We start from the raw sequence: 25,357 nt of genomic DNA, 5'->3' as shown, positions 1-25,357 counted from the left end.
CTACTCTCAAAGCTGATTTTACACAGATTTCCCTTGGCTCCCAAAGCTGGGGAGGAAAGGGGAGGGCATGTGAATGGGGGTCGGGCAGCGTGGGAGGGGGCAGTGGGTTTGGACCACTGCTGAGAAGCAGAGACAGGACCACGGGCCAGGAACAAGGTCTGTGGGTCTTCAGATCTGAAAGCGTTGACAGCACCATTTCGATTTTAAGAAAATAATGAAGGTTCCCATAGACCTGCTGTGGGGAATCTCGTTGCTGAGGCAGAATCCCCAAACAGGCCTGATGATGGTAGACCTGGAATTTTCAGTAGTGAGGGCTTACAGATGTTAGTTTTCTAGAAGAGTGAGGTTCATTGTCAGATAATTCCAAGAGATAGTTACTTTCCCAGGCAAAACAAAACAAAACAAAACAAAACAAAACAACAAAGCCCTCCTCCCAGCTTTTTCATATTCATCACAATGAATTAAAATGTCCGAACAGATCTGCCCAGCATGCGATTTCATCACTCGTTCTGAAAAGATGGTCTGTTGATCCAGTGATGTCATCGTTGAGCTTCTGGTTATCATGCGGATGGCCCAGGTTGAAAACCTCTTTGGGGAGCTGATACTCCAGGCTTTAAAAGAGCATTTCCCATGTCGGCCCAGCTCCCTGCTTCTTCAGTGGTAATAGATGCTGAAGGCGTGGAGGATGTAGAGCAGGGAGGTGATAAAGGCAAATAACTGGAAGAGTCCGGGGAGTTACTTCCTTAGGGATGCCTGCTCCCAACCCACAGAGGCCCTCAGCTGCTGGGAGGCCCTTGTTCTGACCCTGCCTCATCCCCTCCCTGCCCCAGCCCTGCCTGGCTTAAGGGCGGCAACCACTGGCCAGCCTCTCCATCCTCCTTGAAACGCTCCATCCCCATGTCCCACTGTGACTGTGCAGCGTCCCTCTCATCTGCAGACGTGTGCTCCTCTACCTGGCCATAAAGTGGGTCCATCTCCATCCCTGCCCTGGACACTTTCCCCTCTTCTTTCTCTCTCTGTGTCTGTCTCTCTTGCTGTCTGGTTCTGGGCACTCTCCCCCCACCCACCTGCAGCCACTGTCTGTGCTCTGATGACAAGTTTCACTCACTGGTCCAGAAATCAAATCTGCGCACCCACCTCTCAGCCCCTCAGAGCCTCAGAGGCCCCACGACCTCTCTGTGGTCCAAACTGAACTCCTGGCATTTCCTCACAAGCTCAGTCGGCCCCAGGAACCTCATCTCATCCAGCTACCCAAGCCACAAACCTGTGATCCCTCCCACCCCTCCCTCCCCAGGGGTCCCTCCCCAACCCGCCACGTCCAAAGCCATCCCCAGAGTCGCCCAACTGCACTGCCTGAAGATGTCCTGGCGCAGCTGACGACTCCAGCCTCACTTCAACCCCTGTCCACTCACACTCTGTTCCATTCATTCATTCATTCATCCAACAAATGTCTTGTAAGCGCCTGTTGTGCTTCAAGAGCAACTGTGGCAATAATGCTGCACAAAATCCAGAAACTCCTGTCCTCCTAGAGCTTACATTTCAGTGGCAGAAGCGGAAAATAAGCAAGATAAACCAGTAGAGTGGTATGGAAGGTGGGGCTAAGCGCGCAGGAGAAAACAAAGCAGGAAGGGGACAGGGAGGGAACGGCCTCACCCAGAAGGAGATGGAGCTGCGGTGCTTGCCCTGGGGCCAAGGCCAAGGCGAGAGCGGGTCCAGGGGCAGCAAGGAGACTGATGTGGCTGGAACAGCAGAGCAAGGGCGAGCAGCCGGGCTGCGGGGTGCAGAGTGGTGCTGGGCCAGGAATGGGAGGAAGCAGACAGGCCGGAAAGGCAGCCAAAGTCCCCTGAGGCCGCCCTCGTGGGTCACCTCATCCTTCTTACAGTGGGGTCAGGACCCTGCGCCACACCCCTTCCTCCTGCTGCCTGATCCCTGTGGGAGTCCCCGACTGACACAGGACCTTTCCGGTCACAGCGACAGGTGGGGGTGGACTGGGACCCAGCCTGGGTATTAGACCTTCCTGGGAAGGTGTAAGGAAGGTTAGGCGGCTCCAGAGGTGAAATTCCCCAGCTGTGAGCCAGCTGCCACATGAGGGCGCCATCCCACCAAGAGAGGAAGGAGGCTGCCTCGCGGGGACTGGAAAGGCCGGGCCCTGCTGGCCTAGAGTCTCCGGTCCCAGTGGACCTAAAGTCCAGGAGTCCTGCTCGTCCCATGACTCGCCTGGACCACCTTGCCTCGGATTCCGTCAGCCAATATGTTACCCTGTGCACGTCTGTCATTGAAATAAAAGGACACGGGAACTTGAGCCATGCTGAGGAATTCCGGCTCCGTTCCAGCAGCCATGGGAGTCACTGAGGAATTTTCAATAAGAGATGTGTGTTTTGGAAAAGCATATTCTGAGGGTAGCGTAGTGGGTGTAAGGGGGCAAGAAAACCAGAGACGAGAGATGACACCTGAACTTGGGCTTGGTACCCTGCAAGCTTGGGCACACCTGACTGCGTGCGCGTGCGTGTGCGTGCACACACACACACACACACACACACACACACAGACACACACACCTCCTCCTATCCTGCAAGGCTTCTTCTGCCTGAGGGCTCAGGAACATCTGTTCTGCGGGAGACAGAATTAAGCCTCTTGCATTTCCCTCCATGGTGGCTGCTGTCATGTCCTTGTCCAGCACTCACCGAGGCTGCAGTGTTTATGTAGTAGTTTTTCAGGTCCTTGGTCTCAGACACGATCGTGGCATGTACTTGTAAGACGGCGGCACTCATGTACAGGATGCCAGTGGTCCCGTGGTACAGGCTGTCCTGGAAAGATGGAGCAGAGGCCATGGCCACAGTCACGCGGACACGCGAGCAGGTAACTCTTTCCTCTTTGACTACGTAGCTGGGAAGAGGGGGCAAAGGAGACTAGCTTGCTCCCGAAACTCCTGCTTTTTTCTTTTGCAGTGTTTCTAATGAAATTTCTATGTGGTGAACAATAGTGGATTAATATACTGCAATAATAATACCTGTATGAACATCCATTTATTGAGTGCTTCCCAGCCAAGCTCTAGGCTAAGCCTTTTCCCCATTTATCTCACTTAACCTTGTCAACTATGAGGTCGGTACTATTTATCGTTAGTGCCATTCTGAGGAAAGAGAAGTTCAAGGTTAAAGTCAGTGAATAAAAGCTGAGCCAGGATTTGAGCCCAGGCCACGTTAACGCCAAGCCTGTGCTCCTAACCATTAGTGTTATGAAGACCTGCTGTGTGCTGGGCGCTGTCCTAACAATATACACATGTGTCATTTCATCTTCGCAGCTAATTTCATGAGGCTGCTACTATTAACATCTCCACTTTACAGATGAGAAAACTGAGGCCGAGCTGACACACGGCAGAGTCAGGCTAATCTGACTCTAGACTTCAATTTTTGAACCTCTATGCTAAACTCTCAGCAGAGTTTTCGATACCACTAGGACGCCATAGTTATCAATTCTGGGAGAAATGTCATAATAGGTAAATCGGCATTTTGCAGCCCCTAAAGAACATTCATCAGTAGATGAAAGAAAGCATTAAGAGAAAAAGTTGATGGGGTAAGGTTGTCACAGAGGGACCACCAGTCACTGTGTGTGATGTGACTTGAAGCCACTTAAGAAGCGTTCTTGCCAGAAAGGTTTAACCCATCTTCAGTTTAGCCTATAGATGCTAACTTCCAGCTTACAGAAAATTCAGGGACTAGACGAGCAAATCAAATCACACCAGGAAGAAGCAAACAAACCCAAAATGTGGGACCTTCTACAGGACACCTGACCACCCAGTTTCTTCAGCAAGTCCCCGTCAGGGAGAATCATTCTAGATTAAAAGTACCCAAGAACCATCACTACCAAGTGCAAGTGGGCGTGGTGAGGACCCCGATTCAAACAGGCTAACTGCAAAAAGACGTTTCAGCTACAATGGGGGAAACCTGAATGTGACCTGCGTCTTTGATGATACCGAGGAATTATTGTTAACTTTATGTAAGTGTGATAATATAAGAAAATTTGTGTATTTTTTGGAGGGATACTGACGTGTGTGGAATGGAATGACATGATGTTTGGGGTTTGCTTTAAAATTCTTCAGGGGGAAAAATAAAGGCTAGGTGAAACAAGTATGATAAAATCTTGAAAATTCTGGAATCTGGGTTATGGTTACCTGAGGGCCCATAAAATAATCCTCCCTACTTTTTGTATATGTTTTGACTTGTTCAATATAGAAAAACTTTCAGTGGTTATCGAGATGATGGGATGAAACAAATTTAACAACATAATATTAAACGAAAGACTCTACACCCAAGATTATTGGTTCAGTGCGATTTATACATTTTGCATAAAATTTGCCGGGAATATGGAAGAATGAATTGTGATAGGTGATTGTGGTAGGGTCTTGAGATTGGGGTGAGTCTTTTTCTATGGCCTTTCCTTCAACGCTGCTCCAATGATTTTACCATAAATTAAATCTAGAGGGAAAACGCTTCCAGATGCATTTGCTGCAGGAGCAGACAGGCCATGGATATTCCCTAATGAGGGAGGCAATGGGGGGAATACAGTGAAGGATGGACTCTGGCAGAGAAAAGCTTTCATTCCGACCTAATAGTAAACACATTCAAACAAAAAGTGGCGGTTCCCTAGGGCAGGGGTCCCCAGCCCCTGTTAGGAACTGGGCCTCACAGCAGGAGGTGAGGGGCGGGGGGAGTGAGCAAAGATTCATCTGCCGCTCCCGATTGCTCCCCACAGCTCCCCATCTCTCCCATTACCGCCTGAACCATTGCTCGAATCACCGCCTGAAGCACCTGCCCACCCCCACTCCGGTCCGTGGAAAAATTGACTTCCATAAAACCGGTCCCTGGTGCCAAAAAGGTTGGGGACCGCTGCCCTAGGGGCCCAGGCCAGGAAAGGTCTCTGGTTCTCCTTCCCGCCCAGAGGGCCTGTTGTCCTCACCACACCCAGGACATTGGCCTGGGAGGAGCCTGAGGGCCTGGGTCGCTCTCACTTGTTCTTACCAGGATTTTCCAGGACTCGAATCTTTTGTAAAATCCCAACACATAAGACAAGAGGAACATCAGGGAGATGAGGAATGAGGTGAGCGAGACGTACATCACCCATCCTTGTAGCAGTGGGTTTGCTACCTGGGTGGCGGCCACCAGGATCCAGACCCAGCACCCAAATATCTGTAAGAGAAAACCACAGAAGAAGGGGCTTTATTGGCTGGTGTGGGGCACGTTTCCCTTTGCAGGTCACCTCTCTCCTCCTCTGGCTCTGGTTAAACGCTCTTCAGGTGGAGTTAGGTGGGATTCAAGAGGGAAATGGGGAAGGAAGGCTGGCCCCTGAGTCAGAGTAAATTTTGTTAGGAAATACACCTGGTTAACACAGAAGTTTCCAATGGAAGGACTTGGCTAAATTTGGGCTGTGGATGTGTCTTCTTGGCCCAAACAGTGTTGGCATATAGAGTTTTTGAAACATTCCTTCGTAAGTTGCCAACATTTAAAACGGGGTATTTCACACGAAAAATTCAGATTTCAGACATTTTCTTGAGAAATCCATAGTTTTGGCCACAGTGAACCCATTTCCCAGGCCAGAGTAGCCTGAAACCAGTTGTGACTGGCTCTTTAAAAAGGACCTGGAGTTCTCAGTGGATCACATCCCCAACCTTCCCGATCCCTATGCCATCGTGTGGCACATTTCCAGTTGCTTACCTGCACTGTGGAATAGTATTCTCCTTCTGGCTCCCTTCGTCCACTGACAGTGTCTGCCTGGCCCTGTGGATATTTGGTTTGGAGCCTCCTGTCTATAGTATCTGACGCCCTGGAGTCAGTTAGCAGCTGGGCAATACAGTTCCATTTAAATCACCTCTCAACTCTGTCTAGCCACTTATTATCCCTTTGGCGGAAAAGCCAAAACTTTTTCCTGTTGCCTCGGGTTCTGCATTTGTTTGCTTTGGGGCTGAGCTTGCAGCCATGTTGGTGAGCCCAGGGAGGAACTAAATGTCCACCAGACAGCACATTCAGTTAGAAACCTGGAGGACAAGGGTTTACATGTACATGAGCACCAAGGAGTTTTGTTCTTGGTTTGTCTCCTCTCCTTCCTGGCCCTCCTTAGAATGTCCTGGCGAGTCTCCTGGGTTCCCCCTTGTTACATCTGTGCTTTTAAGCACCACATGGGCTGGCGATCCCAGGAACCCAGTGCAGGGCATTTGTCTCTCTGCAGCCTTCAGCCCTGCATGCCCGCTTGATGTCTCTACTTGGACATCTCTCTGCACTTGTATGACCCCGGAGAGCAAGTGCCTCATTACAATTTGCACCCTAGGCACCCCACTTGCCTCACCCTACTCCTGGCCCTCCCCCTCAAGCGTTTCAAGTCTAACAGGTACAAAATCTGAACTCATTGCCATTCCCCAATTCCTTGAAAACCCTCATCAGCACCTCCTGAGAATGAGCCTTCTGAGGAAGAGTGTTATGGGATTGGGAACGCGTGTACAGTGGCCTCCAAAGATAACGTTCTATTTCTTTCACTTCATAGAAGGTACATGGGAGTATATCTTTTATTAAGTAATACAATAATTCTGAAAAAGAAGAATCTGTTGGACTATGAGACCACTGGAGATTCGGAGTGATGGGAAACAGGGAGCCAAGGATGTCTCTTGGGTTTGTGGTTTGGAGGATTCACACTACTAGATTTAAAAAAATTTTTCTCTAGAGTTACAGCACTCAAAATAGTTGTCAGTGCAGGTGACTCACATTTCTGTCCATCTCAGGAGAAAGCTCATCCCCTTCCCTAGTTCTATTGCCTTTTCACACAAATTTTATTTAAAATTTTTTTTACTTAAAACAATTTTTTTATTTTACTTTTTGGCTATGTTGGGTCTTCTTTGCTGCTCACGGGCTTTCTCTAGTTGTGGCGAGTGGGGGCTACTCTTTGTTGCGGTGCGCGGGCTTCTCTTTGCCATGGCTTCTCTTGTTGCGGAACATGAGCTCTAGGTATGCGGGCTTCATTAGTTGTGGCACGCGGGCTCAGTAGTTGTGGCTTGCGGGCTTAGTTGCTCCACGGCAAGTGGGATCTTCCTGGACCAGGGTTAGAAGCTGTGTCCCCTGCATTGGCAGGTGGATTCTTAACCACTGCACCACCAGGGAAGTCGCTCACATAAATTTTAGAATCAGGTTGTCAATATCTATAATATGTATCTGATGGGATTTCGATTGTGTTAAATCTATAGATCAATTTGGGGAGACTTGAAATCTTTACTATGATGAGTCTTCCAGTCCATGAACATGGTATGCCTCTCCAATGATTAAGATGTTCTTTGACATCTTTTATCAACGTTTTGTAGTTTTTAGCAGACAGATACTGTACACATTTTCTTATAGTTACACGTAAGTATTTTATTTTGGGGGAGCTATTGTAAATAGTGTTGTTTTTTTAAATTTCCATTTCCCAATTTTTCCTTGCTAGCAGATAGAAATATGATTGACTTTTTGTTTGTCAATATTGTATCCTGCAACTTGCTAAACTCACGTATTACTTTAAGGAGGGTTTTGGTTTTTGAGGGGGAGGATGTTATTTGGTAGGTTCCTTGGGATTTTCTATGTTTCTCATTAGATTTTAATCTTTATGATTACTAATAATATTGATTCTATTTTCATATGTTTCATGTATTTCTTCTTCTGTGCAATTTTTTATTGTTGTTTTTTAATTGGTTACATATTTCTTACAGATGTGTCTTTTTTTTAATTGATTCATAGGAATTCTTCCTAATAGTGTGGATCTCATTAACTGTTATAAATATGGCAGATATATTCTGCCAGCATATGTCTCTCACATTTTTTTCTGTTTTGTTATACTTGTTCATTTGTTTTATTTTTTAGATTCCACATATAAATGAAGTCATACAGTATTTGTCTTTCTCTGCTTTATTTCACTAAGGATAATACCCTCCAGGTCCACCCATGTTGTCACAAATGACAATATTTTATTCCTTTTTATGGCTGAGTAATATTCCATTGTGTGTATATACCACATCTTCTTTATCCATTCATCTGTTGATGGACACTCAGGTTGCTTCCATATCTTGGCTGCTATAAATAGCACTGCTACGAACACTGAGGTGCATATATCTTCTTGATTAGTGTTTTTGCTTTCTTTGGATAAACACCCAGGAGTGGAATTGCTGGATCATATAGTAGTTCTATTTTTAATTATTTGAAGAACCTCCATATTGTTTTCCATAGTGGCCGCACCAATTTATGTCTCACATTTTATGATGTCTTTTGGTGAACTGAGTTCTTGATTTTAAAGTAATTGAATATGTTAATCTTTTCTTTTATAGACTGTGCTTTTTCAGTCAAGTTTAAGATTGCCTTAAGAAATGAAGATATTCTTGCATCTCTGATATTCTTCTGGGATCACTTTCTTTCTTCCTGCAATACAATTGTTAGTAGCTTCTTTAGGAAAGGTCAGATGGCAGCAGTCAGTTTGTCAGAAAACTGTCCTTATTTCCCCCCTGACAATTATTTCCTTAGAAGGTATTTTCCCACGGTGTTCTACATCTTTCCATAGTATTCCATTTTGCTCCAGCTTCATTGCTGCTGTGGAATCTGTCTTAGGTATATGGATGCTTTTAGAGTCTTCCTGCTGTCTCTGGTGTTCTGCAGTTTGTGCAATAATGGTACAGGGCGTTGAGGTGTCGCGTATGTTTTCATTAATTTTGCTTGGTATTTATTTTATATTCAATATCTGATGATTCCATTGTCTTTGTCTTGGTAGCCTGATTCTCTAGTTTGTGGCTTCTGTTAACTTTCATTCCTGTTCACTTTTTCCCTCCCATGTTTATTGAAGTTTGATTGTGATCACGACTGTGGGTGTAGCTCAGTTCTGAATGATGCTCTTGGAGACTTTCTGGATAAACAACTCCACTTACTTTTGTCCAGCTCGGCTGAAAGATATGCAGCTTTCAGGTCCTGCTTTTCTGGGAGTAGAGTTCTCATCTTACAAATAAACAATAACGTTCCCACTGCCATTGTCCTGGAGAGGAAAAGTACGTTTGAATTTATGGAGAATTCTCAGGTTCTTCTGAAGAGAAAGGCACCAGGAGGAGAAGCCAGAATAGACCAGAGAGTTGACAACAAGTCACAGCTTCCTAGGCTCTTGTAGGGCTGGGCAACACCCCCGGAAGCCTGGCCGCCTCTGAAAGCACCAGCTCTGGGAGCACATCTCCCCAGACCTCAACAAACAATCCCCAAGTGAATTTTGGAAGTCCTAGGCTGGGCCTGGGACTGCCAGTGAGTGAGCCAGGGCTGCCCTGTCCTGAGGAGGGACCGATGCAGGATGAGAGCCGCTGTCCCCAGGCTCTTGCCTGTTGATCCCAGTGACCGGGGAGCTGATGCTTCAGGGAGGTGCCAGGGCTTGGCTTGTGGGTACCCGCCAAGCACCTTCCCCACCAAGCCATGGGAAGTGCATAAAGATGCTGGCCCACCGCCAGTACCCGAACAATGCCGGCTATTAGCGGGAATAGCATTCGGGAGTCAGTGACTGCACCAGAACCTGTAAAATTTTAGTCTCACTTGAGACCTCCGAGGACAGAGAACGGTCTGTGCCATTCACCGCCGTATTCCTAGTTCCCAGCACAGGGCCTGGAACGAAGAAGGTGGGAAGGGTATCAAACAGCATTCTTTCAACTGATTCAGTGATAAGCCCACCACCGCCTCACATTCACTAGGGGCTTTACAGTTTATAAAATGCACTCACTCAGACGGCCTCGTTTCTGTACAGCAATTCTCACTCCCTTGGGCTTTTCTAAGACCAGACAGCTGCCACTTGACACCTGCCGCCACTTACTGGCAGCTCACCTGTGCCAGGCCCCGGGGAGCGGGAGAGTGTGCCTCAGCCCCAGCCGGCCTGTCAGTGCTGGCAAAGGGGTCCCCGCCCAGCTCCTGCGATCAGAGGCCACCCTGGGCAGACACTGCTGCATGCACCAGTCTACATGTCCCCACTTCATTCTCACCACAGTCTGTGAGGTGCTGCTGCCCCGGAGGGGACTGAGGTCTGAGGCCACGCAGGGCACAGGGTAGGGCACCTGTGCTGTCTTGCCTCACAACCAGATTTCACACCCTAAAGGTAGGGCCTCTGAGCATTTGGGAATCTACTCAAATTGCACGGCAATCTTCTTGGCGTAAAGCTTGCATAATCCATAATCAACATTACAAAGAGGAATGTTATTTACTTTTTATTTCCACACCCTCTACCTTCTGAACAGTTGAAGGGACCAGGGCCAAGGACAGACTCCAGGTGAACTGAAACCCAGTGGAGTTTGTTATCCTGTTTCTGTTTCAAGCAGCCTAGGTTGGATTCGTTACAAGGAAGGCAATTTCGAGTACGTGTCTTGACTTTTTTTTTTAACTTATATTTAGCTTTCCAAATTTTCTTTGGCAACCTAAACTGCTGTCTCCTTTTAATCCTCATTTTATATTTCTCAAGAGCAGGAGATATTTTTAGATGTTTGGGGCTGGCCTTCAACTCGGAAGAATATTTTATTAGAGGCAGACATTTTGAGCAAGTGTATTTCAAATACAATTCTGGCCAATTCTTAAGCCTGTTCCTTAAGAACAAACACAGATTACTCATCTATGCATTTTCTTTTTTTTTTTTTTTTTTGCGGTACGCGGGCTTCTCACTGTTGTGGCCTCTCCCGTTGCGGAGCACAGGCTCCGGACGCGCAGGCTCAGCGGCCACGGCTCACGGGCCCAGCCGCTCCGCGGCACGTGGGATATTCCCGGACCGGGGCACGAACCCGCGTCCCCTGCATCGGCAGGCGGACTCTCAACCACTGCGCCACCAGGGAAGCCCCATCTATGCATTTTCTAAAGGCTGAACCTAAACTGGAAAGGATCACTTAAGGGAGGACAGAGCTTAACAAGAAGTTTATTAATTACTCATTCTTCTCTAGAACATGGAGAATAGCTCCCTCACGTTTAGAGAGCTAGTTAAAGAACTAGAGGATGAGAACTGGGGTAACAGCACCCAGATGGGAGCGATAGCTGATTCCATGTCTAGGGTGAGAAGCTGGGCATGATACCTCATCACAGCAGGTAGCAAAGGCTTCTGGGGTTAGGTCAGAAGGATTCAGAAGGCTCCTGCTGGCCAAAGATGGGACAATTGGACCTCTAAATAAATATAATAACTACTATGGGATTGGACTATATCAACCAAGTCGCAAGTCATGAGTTGAAAATGATACTCTTTAAAAAGCCCTACTTTGGTCACTTTTGGAGGATGTTTATTATTTTGGAAGGCAGCTATGTTCACCACTATACCGCCAATAATTATTATTTTGAAAAATGCTTAACAAAGGAAAAGAATTAAGCCAAAAATATGGCATAAGGGTACCTAGATTCCTGAGTCTTAACCCTCAGAGCAGCACCCCGAGTCTTGCTACTCCCGGAACCATCCGGGGACTCGGAGGAAGCCCCAAGGTCTGGATCCTGCCCCAGAGATTCTGATGGAACTGGTGAGGGAGGCTGCGCTGTTAAAAGATCCCCAGGTGATGCAGCCAGGACTGAGAACCCCCAAAGCCCCTCTCTGCTTCCAGGCTCATCCGCTTCAGTTCATGAGACAGGAAGCATCAATGTTCCTGGATTCGAATCCCACCTCTGCCTGTTGGGCAGGTTATTTAACTCATCCATGCGTCCATGGATCAATGTCCTGGTCCATCAAACAGAGGAGGTGGGGATGGCTTCTCTCTCCTGGTTTCTGTGAAAACTAGATGAGTTTCTCTGGGACAGGGTGAGTGTTGAGTAACCATTTGTGGCCATGTTATTAGCTATAATGAGATTGGAGGGAATCTTCCCCGAGAAAGACCCAGAAGTGGAAAACTCCAAGGCCAGCCTTCCTGAGGGATGGGAAGTTCACTTCTGTCAGAGCTGGAAGACTAACCAGTGGGGTGAGCGAGCACATTTAGCGGGCGCAGACCCTTTTACGGAGTTGATGAAAGCCTTGGTCACCAGAAAAATGTACCGATGTACGTGCACGATTTTTGTCTACAAATCTTGGGACTCACAGACCCTCAAAGCCCACCTGCAGCCCCCAGGTTGAAGTCAATTGCCATTGCCATCGCCAGGTTAAATAACGGTGCTGTCAGCCAATCTACTATTTTGACAATATTGATCAAGACATTAAATGCACATAGGGTTCGACCCAGTAATTTCACTTTTTGGAATTTGGCCTATAAATAATGCACACGCACAAAATGATGAATGTATAAGGTTGTTTATTAAAGCCTTGCTGCAGAAATAGAGACACAGATGTAGAGAACAAACGTATGGACACCAAGGGGGGGAAAGTGATGTCAGGGGTGGTGGTGGTGGGATGAACTGGGAGATTGGGATTGGCATATGTATACACTAATATGTGTAAAATAGATAACTAATAAGAACCTGCTGTATAAAACATAAATAAATAAGATAAACTTTAAAAATTCAACCCCCCTCCCCCCAAAAAAGCCTCGCTGGCTACAGAAAGATAAAGAAACATCCCAAATGTTCATTCAGACGGGGCTAGTGAACACAATTATGTCTGCACAATGAAATGTTCAGCAGCCTTCAAAAAGAATGAAAACTCTGTATCCCAAAATGCAACAAGCTCTAAGAACTGCACAAGGCAGAGACCAGCGTGCCCAGTGTGCTATGATTTATATAGAAAAAGAAGAAAATGTATGTGTGTGCGCTTGTGTATTATGTGTATCTGTTTGTAGATGCACAGAATGTTTCTGGAATGAGACTCCATAAACCAATCAGTGCCCTGGCCTCCTGGGAGGAAAATTTCTTGGCTCAGGGACAGGGTTGGGAAGGTTTAAACTAATCCAAATCACCAACATATACACTGAAAAAGAAAGAAGAAAGACGCTGTGCTGGATGATGGATGCTCGTTTCAAAAGTCAAAAGATTTTGTAGCAACATGGATGGACCTAGAGATTGTCATACTGAGTGAAGTAAGTCAGAGAAAGACAAATATCATATGATACCGCTTATATGTGGAATCTAAAAACTTGGTACAAATGAAGTTATTTACAAAACAGAAATAGAGTCACAGATGTAGAAAACAAACTGATGGTTAGCAGGGGTGAAAGGGAGGAGAGGGATAAACTGGGAGATTGGGAGTGACATATACACACTATTATATATAAAATAGATAACTAATAAGGACAGCACAGGGAACTCTACTCAATACTCAGTAATGACCTATGTGGGAAAAGAATCTAAAAAAAATTTTTTAAAGAGTGTATATAGGTATATGTATAACTGATTCACTTTGCTGTACACCTGAAACTAACACAATATTGTAAATCAACTATACTCCAATAAAAATTTTTAAAAGAAGATTTTGAATGGGAGAGACAAAAAGAGAATTGCCTTTCCTTTGGGGAGAATTGCCTTTACTTTGATCTGTACACCTGGACAGAGCAGCAGAGAGCTGAGGGGCCTCCGAAGGGCCCATGCAGGGGCTGGGCTGCCACAGGGCAGTGAACTTCACACCCTGAGAGCTTCTGAAGACAGAGCTGCCCTAGGGATGACCCCATGTGAGGGGGGTAGGAGGAGCCAGAAGACACCTGGCTCCTGGGCTCCTGGCTGCACCTGGCAGGTGTGGTCCAGGTGGGGCAGACCAGGTGCTGAGACCCGGGAAGAGATGCTGGCGATACTACAGGTGATACTACAGGTGGCAGGTTTTTCTGCATAGCTGGGCGGTATTTCAGCCTGGCTGGTCCACTCACCACCAGCACTGCATTCCTTTTCTTACCACTTGCCTTAATATCTTCATGAAGCGTTCACGGCCCCTCCTTCCCTTTCCTGGTACTCGGGTGAACGCAGACTGTACCACGAAGCCTCAGAAAATGCAGGCTGGGAGGAAAAGGCCTGACTCAAGACGGGGAGGCCCAGGAGGTCAGCAGTGCCAAGTGCACTGGGGGCTCTCACCCATTCTGATGGCCCGGGAGGAACGGGCTCCGTGAAGGACAAGTTCTGGCCTTGTCCACGGTGGGAACCAGAACAACCTGAGGGCTCCCTCTGATACTGAGGTGTCTCGAGATGAAGAAAATGATTGTCCCTCACATTCAGGTGTCCATGGCCCACGTTGTGTGAGTCCAGGGTCTTTTGGCCATTGCTTACCCCCCTCCCCTTTAAAAAAAACTGTGGTAAAACACGCTGAACAAAATTTACCATTTAAACCATTTTTAAGTGTACAGTTCAGTGGTATTAAGTGCATTCCTGTCGTTGTGTAACCATCTCCACCGTCCATCCATCTCCAGAATACTTTTCTTCTGGCAAAGCTGACACCCTGCACCCATTCAACAATAACTTACTACTTCCCCCCTCCCCCAAACCCTGGCAACCATCCTTCTTTCGTCCCTATAAATGTGACTCCTCTAAGTACCTCATATGTGTGGAATCACAGAGTATTTGTTCTTTTGTGTCTGACTTATTTCACTCAGCGTATCGTCCTCAAGGTTCATCCCTGTTGTCAGAATTTCCTTCCTTTTTAAGGCTGAATAATATTCCATTATACCATGTACCTATTTTGTTATCCATTCATCCATCGATGGACACGTGGGCTGCTTCCACCTTTTGGTTCTTGTGAGTAGGGCTACTGTGAACATGAACGTACAACTACCCGTTTGATGCACCTCCTTTAAACGGGAAAAATAAGAGGGGATGCATCCAGGGGCTGCACTTTGGACCCCATCGGGCAATTCTGGTGCAAATGCCCGAGAGACACAGCTCCTTTGAACAGAGCACCCTCTGTTTGTGCCACTGTGGCCAGAGCACGCGTCCCTCGGGAGTTTGGTACCGTCCACTCAAAATGCCTTAACTCCAGGGCGATTTTAATGGCTTAAACGGCATGCCAGGAATTAGATCTGTTATTATTTTTCAACCCTAATATTTTAAATTGATTGTAAAAATAATGTTAACAGCAAAGGAATTTTTTAGTATGTTTCTTCCCAGGCCTAGTGCTGGTGTATACATATTCTTTATAAAGTTGTAAATCATAGTGAACATACATTTTGTATTCAACTTTTCATATTTTTCTATTTTGCTACGTGGCTCAATAATACAGTCGATTCTTGTCGTTCAAGGTAGTTCTGTAAAGTTGCCCTCAGCACTGGCAAATTTTGTTGTGAATCGTGAAGCATTGCTCCTGGGAAGATACAGAGCTAGGTTCCTGTGAGATTGTGGTCACAATATTTTCATCAACTGATCAACACATAACTTTGTTTTATGTGTGTTTCTGTTTAAAGACACCTTATTTTAATATATACTGTTGATCCATTAACATTGAGCTCTCAGCCAACAGCTCTATAACTATAAGCTTATCTAACACGTATTTTCTACGTAAGGCAAATCACTGCCTTGTCAAACTCAGGAACGCTAGAAATAAGTTCAGCAGAGGACTTGGGGCTATTTTAAACAGCAAAATCACCAACCAAAAGCACAAAAATATGCATGACATGGCACTAAACAGACCTGGGAAAGGACCTTGTTTACAGTATGAGCTGTAAGAAGGCAGCTATCAACCTCAGGTTTACCGTGTGTGTCTCAAATTTGTGACTTAAATGTTTTTCCACCCTGCACATGTCCTCAAATGACAGTGACAACACTACAAGTATTGATTTGGGGGTTACACATACATTTTAGTAAGTGAATTTGCAAATGCAGGATCCGTGAGTAATGAGGCGTGACTATACTTTCAATGCCACCATTACATTCCATCAAGTTGACAAAACTTCATCTACTCAATAAGGCCCCAGGGCAAGGAGGTTGGATGTTTCTAGCTTTTCCCTGTTATAGATGATGCCACAGTAAATAACACTGCAGAGATAGTTGTCTTTTTAAAATTCTTTCTGTGGAGTAAATTGCCCAACTGGGCGTACTGGTGGGTGGCGTGGGGAGAGGGAGGATGTAGTGGGTGACTTTCCAACATGCGTTAGGTTCAACGCATCCCTTGGCTGGGACACATATGTGACTGCCCTGGCCAGTGAGATGCAAGCCTTCTGGGGACTCCTGGGAAGGGCTACTTCCTGCCTCAGTGATGAGACAGTTCCACTCTTACTCTGGGCATGGCTGTGTCTGGTATTAGGCCTGGAGCGATGATGAAAAAGAGGAGAGAGAGAAGGAAAGATGGATCCACAGCTGCACTGTCAAAGAACCAGCCCAGGCAGAGCCTGCCTAACTTCGGGCTTCCCGGGACATGAGATTGTCTACTTCCCTTCTGCTGGAGCCGGTCTGAGCCAGCGACAGCTCTTGTCATAGCCCTGCTGAGGACGTGGGATGCGAGTCTGCACACATCACCCACACCCCTCACCCCCTCACTGGCTCCCCGTGACCCCCAGGCCACACTCGGCCACCACCCAGCAGGCTCTGCCTGTGCCAGCCTCCCTGAGGCCGCTGCAGTGACTCCAGCATCGGGCCTTCCAAATGCGGGCTGAGATCTGTTAGTGGGTGTTGAAGTCCATCTAGTCACCACCAGCATTAAGAGGTTAAGTAGACTAGCAGCAACGTGGATGGACCTAGAGATTATCATACTAAGTGAAGGAAGTCAGACAGAGAAAGACAAATACCATATGATATCACTTATGTGTGGAATCTAAAAAATGATACAAATGAACTTACTACAAAACAGAAGCAGACTCACAGACATAGAAAGCAAACCTATGGTTACTAAAGGGGGAAAGGGGGGAGGGATAAATTAGGAGTTTAGGATTAACAGATACAACCCACTATATGTAAAATAGATAAACAACAAGGACCTATTGTCTAGCACAGGAAACTATATTCAATACTTGTAATGACCTACAACGGAAAAGAATCTGAAAAAAAAATATACGTATAACTGAATCACTTCGCTGTATACCCGAGACTAACACAACGTTGTAAATCAACTATACTTCAATAAAAAGTAGCTTGAAAAAAAAAAAAAAAGTAGCTTGTTTTGAAAAAAAAGTTAAGTAGACTAGAAGAAAAACTACAGTGCATTGTCCATAGACAGGGAAATACTGTTTCCTGAATCTTTTGTTTCAGTTACACACACACACACACATACACACACACACACGAAGTTGCCATGAAAATACATTTCTTCAGTGCATCACGGTCAGCTGTGGAAACCCCAGCTCTAGCTGCCTCTGTCCCTCTCCACAGTCCCTCCCTGCACTGTGCCAGCGGGCGGACACTCAAAGCCCTGGCAGCCGCTGCGGCCGGAGCCCCATCCTGCGTCCTGGGGGGCCACGCTGAGGCCTGTGTGGGAAGCGTGAGCCATTGACAGGGACGGAGAGGGGACGGCGGGTTGTCAGACACGCGGGGGAGTCCTGGAACGTCCCCTACCTGCGGTGACGGCACTTAGCATAAGGGCACGGCGGCCTCCACAGCTCGGGGGCGGGGGTGGGGGGGGTGCCCAGCCTCTTCCAGGCCGCACCCCGCCCCTCCGTGGGGTCAGGCACCCCTCAGCAGTCCTCCCCCGGCTGCAGGCCTCCCTGTGGGCAGCGCAGGGCCCCCAGTGCCCACGTGGGTCCTCTTTAGCACCCACGAGGCCACTCCCATCTCCACATCTGGGGCCCCCAGCCTGTGAGGATCTCTGGGCTGGCAGGTCACTTCCTCTGACCCGGGAGGAAACCGGTTCTGAGAGGCGGAGCGACTTCCCCGTGGGGGCGCGGCCGGCCCGGGCTGCCATCCCGGTCCCCCAGGCCCCCCAGGCCCCCCAGGCCCCCCAGGCCCCCGGCAGTGCGTGGAAGCGCTACGCTCCATAATTCAACCCAGGACCCTTGCATACACCAGCCGCTCCGTCCTGACTCCCCGAGTGAGAATTTTCTCTCTGTGGCTTTAAGGTGAGCAGGAAGTTGCTGGCCCAGGCCCCTTGGCCTCCGCGTGAGGACCCCTGTTTTATTCGGTCCACCCCAGGAACAATGGTGCGGGCCAGCGCTCCGCCCCCGGCAGAAGAAGTCATATCCGCACCCCTGGTACCCACAAGGGCTCGCAAGACTGGGCTGGCCGCGCGCCAGGAAATCAGCCCCTGCCCCGGGGTGTGAGCCTGGGAGGGGCAGGATGCCGCTGGGAGGGGCTGGTGAGTCAGCGGCCAGGCCACCTCTGCCTTCCTCCCCCCGCCCCCCCATCGGCTTCCTCCCCCCGACATCGGCTTCCTCCCCCAGGACCGCGCCCGCCCATTCAGACACCCACCCCCACTGGACCCGCTTCTCAGGGACTCAGCAGTCCAGGTTTACGATGTAACATAAACTAAGATAATAAAAACCTTCTTATTACTCTAAAGTCTAAAGGGCTTAAAAAAACAAACAAAAACCTAAGCATTTTAGGGGCAAATTTGTTTCCTTTTTAAAAAAAATTTGAGCACCTTAGAAAAGTTAGAAAGTACAGAAAAGATATAAAGAAGCAGGATAAATACATCCCGCTACCCCCCAGTGGTCCCCATTTCCCAGGCCTCCCCCCTGGTCTCTCCCTCCTTGGCTCCCACTATGTTTATTAACCTTGGCTCCCTTCACACGTCCCCAGGAAGTCCCCAGATGAGCCCTGGAATTGGGCTCAGGGGAGGGCCCCACCTTCTCCTTCCCTCAGGAACCGCAGACATCCTGTGACTCGTGGCCATGTTCCTGCCCTTCACCAGGCACCGAGGACCCACTCACTCTAGTTCCAGTTGACTTGCTCAGCTTGCCCTTCCCCTGCTTGTCTAAGACCAGACCCTCGAGGGCAGGGACCAGACCAATTGTCACCTCCTCCAGGAAGCCTCTCCTGACTACTCCTCCCCAGTCCCTGAGCTCCTGGATGCAGGACTCTGACCTGTGGTCTTTGCGTCCCCGATGTGGGGCACGGAGCCTGGCATGAAGCAGGTGTGCAGCACGTGCTATTGATCCACTCAAGAGGCAGGTGGCGGCTTGCTGGACTCTCCCCTCTTGGCAGCACAGTCTCATCTTCCTGGGCCTGATTCCCACACAGGTGGCAGTACCTGACGCCTTCTGGGCCAGCCACTGGCCCAGCCACGGACTGGCATTTATGCCAGGAGCCGGGACCACATGGGGACAAACACCCATCTGTTTCATCCTCACGCATTTCCTACTCCATCACCTCCTGGGCCCTAGAAATTCTCTAGGTCGGGAGCACCTCCCCTGGGAGAGCAGCTGGGCTTCCCTGGAAAGATTTTCCAACCCCCTTCCTCCTCCCTCAGCATGTAGGAAGGACTGGGCAAGAACGTTGTTGAGTGAATACATGGGATTTAAGTGGGGCCGACTTCTTTCCTTACAGCTTGATTTTATATATTTGTTAACGTCTCAGACCTAGGAAGTCTTAGTCTGAACAAGCAACTATCTAATCCCTAATCCAAACTCTTTAAGCATGCCAAGCCCTCACCCCGAGGGAGCTTGTCCTGACAACTTCTCTAGCTGCAGGAGCCTTTGACAAGTGAGGCTGTGCACCCCTGCTCTTTACCGTTTCCTATCTTGCGATGCTCTTCAATGTTGGTGCATCACTCCGTTAAGACAGGGTCCAGGATTTACCATATCCCTCTTATTATTACCTTTTTATTCTTGTATCCCCCTGAAGGCAAAGCATGGGGCTAGAGCAATAGTAGAATCTCAGCAAATATTTCTTGGTTTACAACTGGGATTTGCTCACAAGAGACCCACGCTTTCTAGTAAGAGGTCCAGACGACCACCAGCAATAACATAGCATGGGCTCACATTTCTAGAACAGTTGTTACTGAAACCCCAGAGCGGTCTTAGGAGATCTTTGCTGCTGCTGCCCCATTGTTGAGGCTCAGAGTGGTCAAGTAACCTGCCCAGGGTCTCACAGCCATTAGGCGGCAGAGTCAGGCTTACCCCTCCCAACTGACTCTATTTTACTGAACCTGAACAGCACAGGGGGAGGGGCGGGGGGCCTCCCAGGGTAAGGGCTGGGCCTGGGGCCAGGAAGCCAAAACGGGTCCAGGCAACTGGGGAGGTTGACATCCGACTCCTGTCCACACGGCGCCTCCCGTTCTTCTCAGGATACTTGCTCTTCCCAGCTCCACACTTATTTACCTTCCCTTTGCCCCGTCCTCCCGCCCTGTCGCAGCTTTCCTGGGCCCTCCTTGGGCATCACTGCGTTGGGTTGGGTCTCAGTGGTGCCCTGGCCATGAAGGCTGTTGGCCCCTGGTCCTGCAGGGGCTGGGCAAGGTCAGGGGCGTGGCCGGGGACCAGGTGTGGAATGAAGGGAAAGACAGACGCCACAAAGATGAAGTAAAGCTGGGGCAAATTGAGTTTACTTTTACTGCTTCTCAGAAGTATGGAGAATTGAAAAGGGAGCAGAGGGAAACAAGAGAAAGGATTTTTCCTTTTGGAAAACTCAACTTCTAAAGAAGTGTTATAACAAAGGGGTGGTACCTGCCCTAAACGAGGCCCAAGATGAGCCCTAATTCCCTCTCTCAGCCCCACACAGCTGACTGACGGTTCTGGGACTCAGTAAGCTCTCAAACAGGCTTTTACATATAAACAGAGTAGAAAAAGAAACAGGCTGAAATGAAGGGGAAGCTGGGGATCTGGATAAGATGTAAAGGTGAGCTTCCCCAGCGGGAAGGTTCTGGAATGAGCTTCTAGGGTGGTCAGAGTATTTCCTTCTGACCACTGTGTGTGGGCAAATTAAAAAGCTGAAAGCATCAAACACCAGAGTGTCCACATTGACTCTCCTTTTAACTGGCTGACTCTCTAGAAACCTTCTTAGCTGTTTCTTTGTCATTAGTCAAGTATCTAATTAATACTAGTGAAAAGATTGAAAGTTAAAAGACTTCCTTGGACTCTTATTTACAGAGCTGCCCCTCAGCTGTCGTCACCAGGGCCAGCTGTGTGTCCACCTTTCATCTTGTAAAAACTCACAGCGGGCAGGTAATGGTCACGTGATCCCGGCCCCAGGCCGGCCATCCACACGCTGTTTGCTCTGAAGAGCCCGGCAGTGGGGCTGTGAGTCACCTGGTCCCCAGCCCGTGGGGCACTCGTACCAGCAGGCTCCCACACTCACTGAGGAAAGGAGGGAATAAACAATGTCTGCTCACTGAATGAAGGAGAAAATAAACGACATCTGTTCTCACCTTAAAATGCACTGATTCAAAGGCTCCTCACGCTTGGAGCTTACGTTTTGAAATTAACATTGTTCTCAGATGAGAAATCTGAATTCAACTGTAAACCAAACAAAATACAAACTTTAATGTTAAAATCTCCAAAGTCTTATCCGTTGCCGGTGGGAATGTAAAATGGCCCAGCCGCTCTGGAAAACAGTTTGTCTGTTTCTTAATAAGAGTGAAGCAGACACTTTATTATACATACAACCCAGCAATCACACTCACTCTGGCATTTCCCCAGAGATGTGAAAATTACATCCACCCAATAACCTATATGAGAAAAGAATCTAAAAAAGAATGAATAAATGTATATGCCACAACTACTGAAGCCGGCGCGCCTAGAGCCCGTGCTCCACAACAAGAGAATCCACCACAATGAGAAGCCCGTGCACCTCAACGAAGAGTAGCCCCCACTCACCGCAACCAGAGAAAGCCCGCGTGCAGCAGCAAAGACCCAACGCAGCCAAAAATAAAAATAAATTTATAGAAAAAAAAATTATAGGGATGGAAGTAATAGTCTCCAGGGGTGAGAGAGAGTGAAGGAAGACAAGATGGGGTGACTATAAAACAGAAGGAGGAGGGGAGATCTTCACGATGATGGAACGGTTCTGTGTCTTGGTGGTAGGGGTTACATAAATCTACACGTGTGAGAAAATGGCATGGAAGTAGAGACAGAGCTTAAGAATGTCGGCTCCCTGGTGTCATATTGTAAGAGAGAGTTATTACAAAAGGTGTGACTAACAGGAAGAGGCTGGGGGAAGGGTGTGGGAGGCCTCTCGGAACTATCTTTGCAACTCCCTATCAATCTATAACTATGACAAAGGTTTGAAAATGTGCATTTTAATGTTAAAAACTCTAAAATAAAGCCACTTAGGCAAAGATCGTTAACAGCAGGCTGTGGGGAGCAGAGCTGGTAGGGAACACGCAGAGCCCCTGGTGTCTGGGCCATCCTAGTCTGTCATCATCATTGACACAAAAGAGCTGGAGGCTGTTGGCAGCGGGGGGCTGGCGTGAGGCCTCAGGGGAGCCCTCTGCTCTCCCTGTGTTTTGGGGCCCTCGTTTTATAAGAAGACCCTCTCTGTCTTAGGAAACAGTGGCTGGAGGAAGCTGTGCCTGCAGTCACCCCCGATGTACACCCTGGCCACCCCCATCACGGACCACATCTGAATCCAGGTTATAGATTTTGCTTTCTCTGCCCCTTTTTGCTGGCCTGAGCTCCCAGTTTGAGAATCTACCTCTCTGGACTCATGGCCTTAGAAAAGCATACGCCTGTCCCTGATGCCTTAGGCCCCCCAGACTGAGAATCTGGGACCCCCCCAAGACCTGGGGCTCTGTGGTCAGCCCCATGGGTGGCAGCAGGCAGCATACCCAGGCGGCCGGGGACAGAGGGGCTTCTGCTAGGCTTAGCCTGCACTCTTCTCTCCAGCCCAGCACATCTCCTGCTCATGGGGATCAGAATCAACCAGCAGGGAGTTCCCCGGTGGTCCAGTGGTTAGGACTCTGCGCTTCCACTTAAGGGGGCACAGGTTCGATCCCTGGTTAGGGAACTAAGATCCCGCAGGCCGCGCCACGCGGTTAAAAAAAAAAAAAAGAATTAACCACCAACTGGACATTCTCCCATCCTCTCCCATTTCCCTTCCCGTCCGCACCCCAGATATGATGCACACTTGGTCCTATATTCCATGCTAGGAACGCTCATTTAAGGAGAAAGCAGGTGCAGAAGAGCATGTACTGAATAAACCCATTAAATATATACTCACGTGTGTATAAATACGCATATACGCATATACATGGATTATAATTCTTTCCGTATTTTCTAAGTGTTCAGCAATGAACAAGGGTTACTTACGAATTAAAACTGAAGTTGTAATGAGGAAACATCCGACAAGGCCAAATGGAAGGACATTGTACAAAATAACTGATCAGTATTTTCAAAAGTCTCAAGACAAAGATGGAGGGAATCGGCCCAGATCAAAGTAGATGAAGGAGTTACAGCCACCAAATGACATGCAGAATTCTGAACTGGATCCTGGACCAGGAAAAGGACATTTGTGGGGAATTCAGCATAGTCTGAACGAGGTTCATTAGAACAGTGGATAGCATGGGATCAGTGTTAATTCCCTGACTTTGACAGTTGTACTATGTAAGAAAATGTGGCCCTTAAGGGAAGCTGAGTAGAGAGTATATGGGAACACTGTTCTACTGTTACTAGCGTTGCTATAAATCTAAAATGATTTCAAAAGAAAAAGAAATGAACGATATGGAACCAGTGACATCATCCCACCCCCTGAGATCCTCAAGGCCCCAGAGCCCAGCATAACAAAGCACTTTTCTTCCCCGCCGGGGAATTCTGCTGCAGGAGCCCAGCGTCCTGGGGCTGCGGGCACCAGATGGCCCTTCTCACGACCACCGGTACTTTCCTGACTCCTGAAGCCCCATCCCTCCAGCCTACTGCCTGCTAGCCTCTCCTGGGGTCCAGGCCTTTCCCTCTCCTGCCCCCCAGCCTGGAAATCCAGCCTGTCCTTTGAGGTCCAACTGCAAAGTCGCCTCCTCAGTGACAGGCCCGGACCCCTCTCCGAGGTGACAAGGTCGGATGGCCTCTTCTTGCTGGTGTCACAGCGCAGGACCTTCGCCCCCTCAAGCACCGTCTGACTGTAGCGAGGAAGTGCTTGCGGGCCTCTGTCCAGCAGACAGGGAACCTGGGAGGGCATGGGTCCTGTCGCCGGTGGCTGGTGTGACTGACATAGAGCATGTGCTCCATAAAAAGGGGAGGAGTCGACCCCGACCCTGGCCATTCTTGTGGCTGTTCCGAGGCGAGGGGCACACCTGGTCCAGAGAACTCACAGGAGCGCTGAGATGCCATCAGTCTGGCGGGATGCCCTGACTTGTATCCCACTAGGGGCCAGGCCTGGCAGAAACCTGCTTCTTGGGTGGGGTTTCAGCTGGAGCCACCCAAACGTGGGGCCCACCCTGGCTGGCTTCCCTTTCTTTCTTTCTTTCTTTCTTTTTTTTAAGGCAGTGCCACAGGGCATGCAGGATCTTAGTTCCCCAACCAGGGATCGAACCCGAGCCCCCTGCAGTGGAAGCGCGGAGTCCTAACCACTGGACCACCAGGGAACTCCCAGGCTTAGCTTTCTTGTTGCCATCAATGGGCTCCCTTTAGCCAGTTTGCCAAAAGATCACTCAATCAGGCCAGCCTTCCAGGCAGATGACAGGGTGACAGGGCCGTCAGTTCCAACTGGAAGTTGGAAACACTTTCTGTCTTTTTCTCCCTGCCCAGGGCCAGCACTGCCAAACTCAGAGTCGGTAAGAAAATATCACCCACAAACTAGATATTTCAGAAGGTGCTCGAAAAGCAAAAGAAACTTCTCTGCCCTAAATTGTTCACCAGACTTGTGATCCCCGTCAGTGAAAGGTACATGGTGACAGCCGGCTCGGAGCGGACTCAAATTCTGTTGAACACTCTGGACCCAGCAAGGATTGGGGCTCCATTTCAGCTGCAGGGACCCGGAGAGGAAAGCAGTGACAGGTCGTTGAGAGCACCCAGGGCATCTCACACGACTGTTCTATGGCAGATGTTATCATAAGCAACTTCCCACACAACTCCAAGTTCAAGGTTAGCTGACGTGACAATTAAGAAAATCTTGGAAGAGCTGCTCTCAGAACGAAAGACAGAGTGCCCCCGTTGTGAACTTTAGAAAAGCACAAACAACAAGTAGTTGGAGAAAAGAAACCACATAATAAAAGTCCGTTCCCAACATCTTCCTGAGGACCCAGGATACTTTAGCAGTTCGCCCACACCTCCGATCACCAGGTCGCCTGCCCAGTTACCCCAGTGGGTTTCATTTGGGGAGCAGGTGACCCACCCATACTGCAGAAGCCCAGAGGTGCTCAGGGAAGGATTAGGGGACACCCAGCCTGGAGCCCCATGGGGGAGACTGGAGGCCACGGAAGCTCTGGCCTTGGAGCTCCTTCCCCAGGGAGCTGCTTCCAGCTCCAGGCCGGCATCTCCCAGCCCCCGCTTTATGCAGGTAGCCCCCACGGCCCCACTCACCAGCTCGGGCAAGAAGAAGGCGTAGGGGATGGTGAAGAACAGCACGATCCCCGAGGGCACTTCGGGCTGGGAGTAGCTGGTGGGAGGTGGGTCGCGGGAGGCCATGCTCTCACCCACTGCCTGGCGCCCTGGCTCCACAGCCCGTGCCCGCAG

The 25,357-nt window shown here is 48.8% G+C and overlaps 1 protein-coding gene across 2 annotated transcripts; it reads right to left on the bottom strand.

Annotated features, from left to right (window-relative positions):
* Positions 1-258: 258 nt before the first annotated feature.
* MALL (mal, T cell differentiation protein like) lies at positions 259-25,357 on the bottom strand. Of its 2 annotated transcripts, none has more exons than XM_032652973.1 (4): positions 25,205-25,357; positions 5,019-5,186; positions 2,685-2,807; positions 259-717 (listed from the first exon to the last, which is right to left on the bottom strand). In XM_032652973.1, the coding sequence occupies exons 1-4, from the start codon at positions 25,307-25,309 to the stop codon at positions 655-657; spliced, it is 459 nt and encodes a 152-aa protein (XP_032508864.1). In that variant the 5' UTR covers positions 25,310-25,357; the 3' UTR covers positions 259-654. The 2 variants fall into 2 exon arrangements, with proteins under 2 accessions (XP_032508864.1, XP_032508865.1); XM_032652974.1 differs by having other exon boundaries at positions 259-670.

Source organism: Phocoena sinus, chromosome 13 (assembly GCF_008692025.1).
Source record: "Phocoena sinus isolate mPhoSin1 chromosome 13, mPhoSin1.pri, whole genome shotgun sequence".
NCBI lineage: Eukaryota > Metazoa > Chordata > Mammalia > Artiodactyla > Phocoenidae > Phocoena > Phocoena sinus.
This window is presented reverse-complemented; position numbering and strand designations above follow the sequence as displayed.

Bases quoted from the DNA above. Each gene is read 5' to 3' on its own strand.
- MALL (XM_032652973.1), bottom strand. From the start codon at position 25,309: ATGGCCTCCCGCGACCCACCTCCCACCAGCTACTCCCAGCCCGAAGTG. The intron at 5,187-25,204 runs GTGAGTGGGGCC...TTTCTCTTACAG, and splicing joins CCTTCTTCTTGCCCGAGCTG to ATATTTGGGTGCTGGGTCTG. The intron at 718-2,684 runs GTGAGTGCTGGA...GGACTCTTCCAG, and splicing joins ACATAAACACTGCAGCCTCG to TTATTTGCCTTTATCACCTC.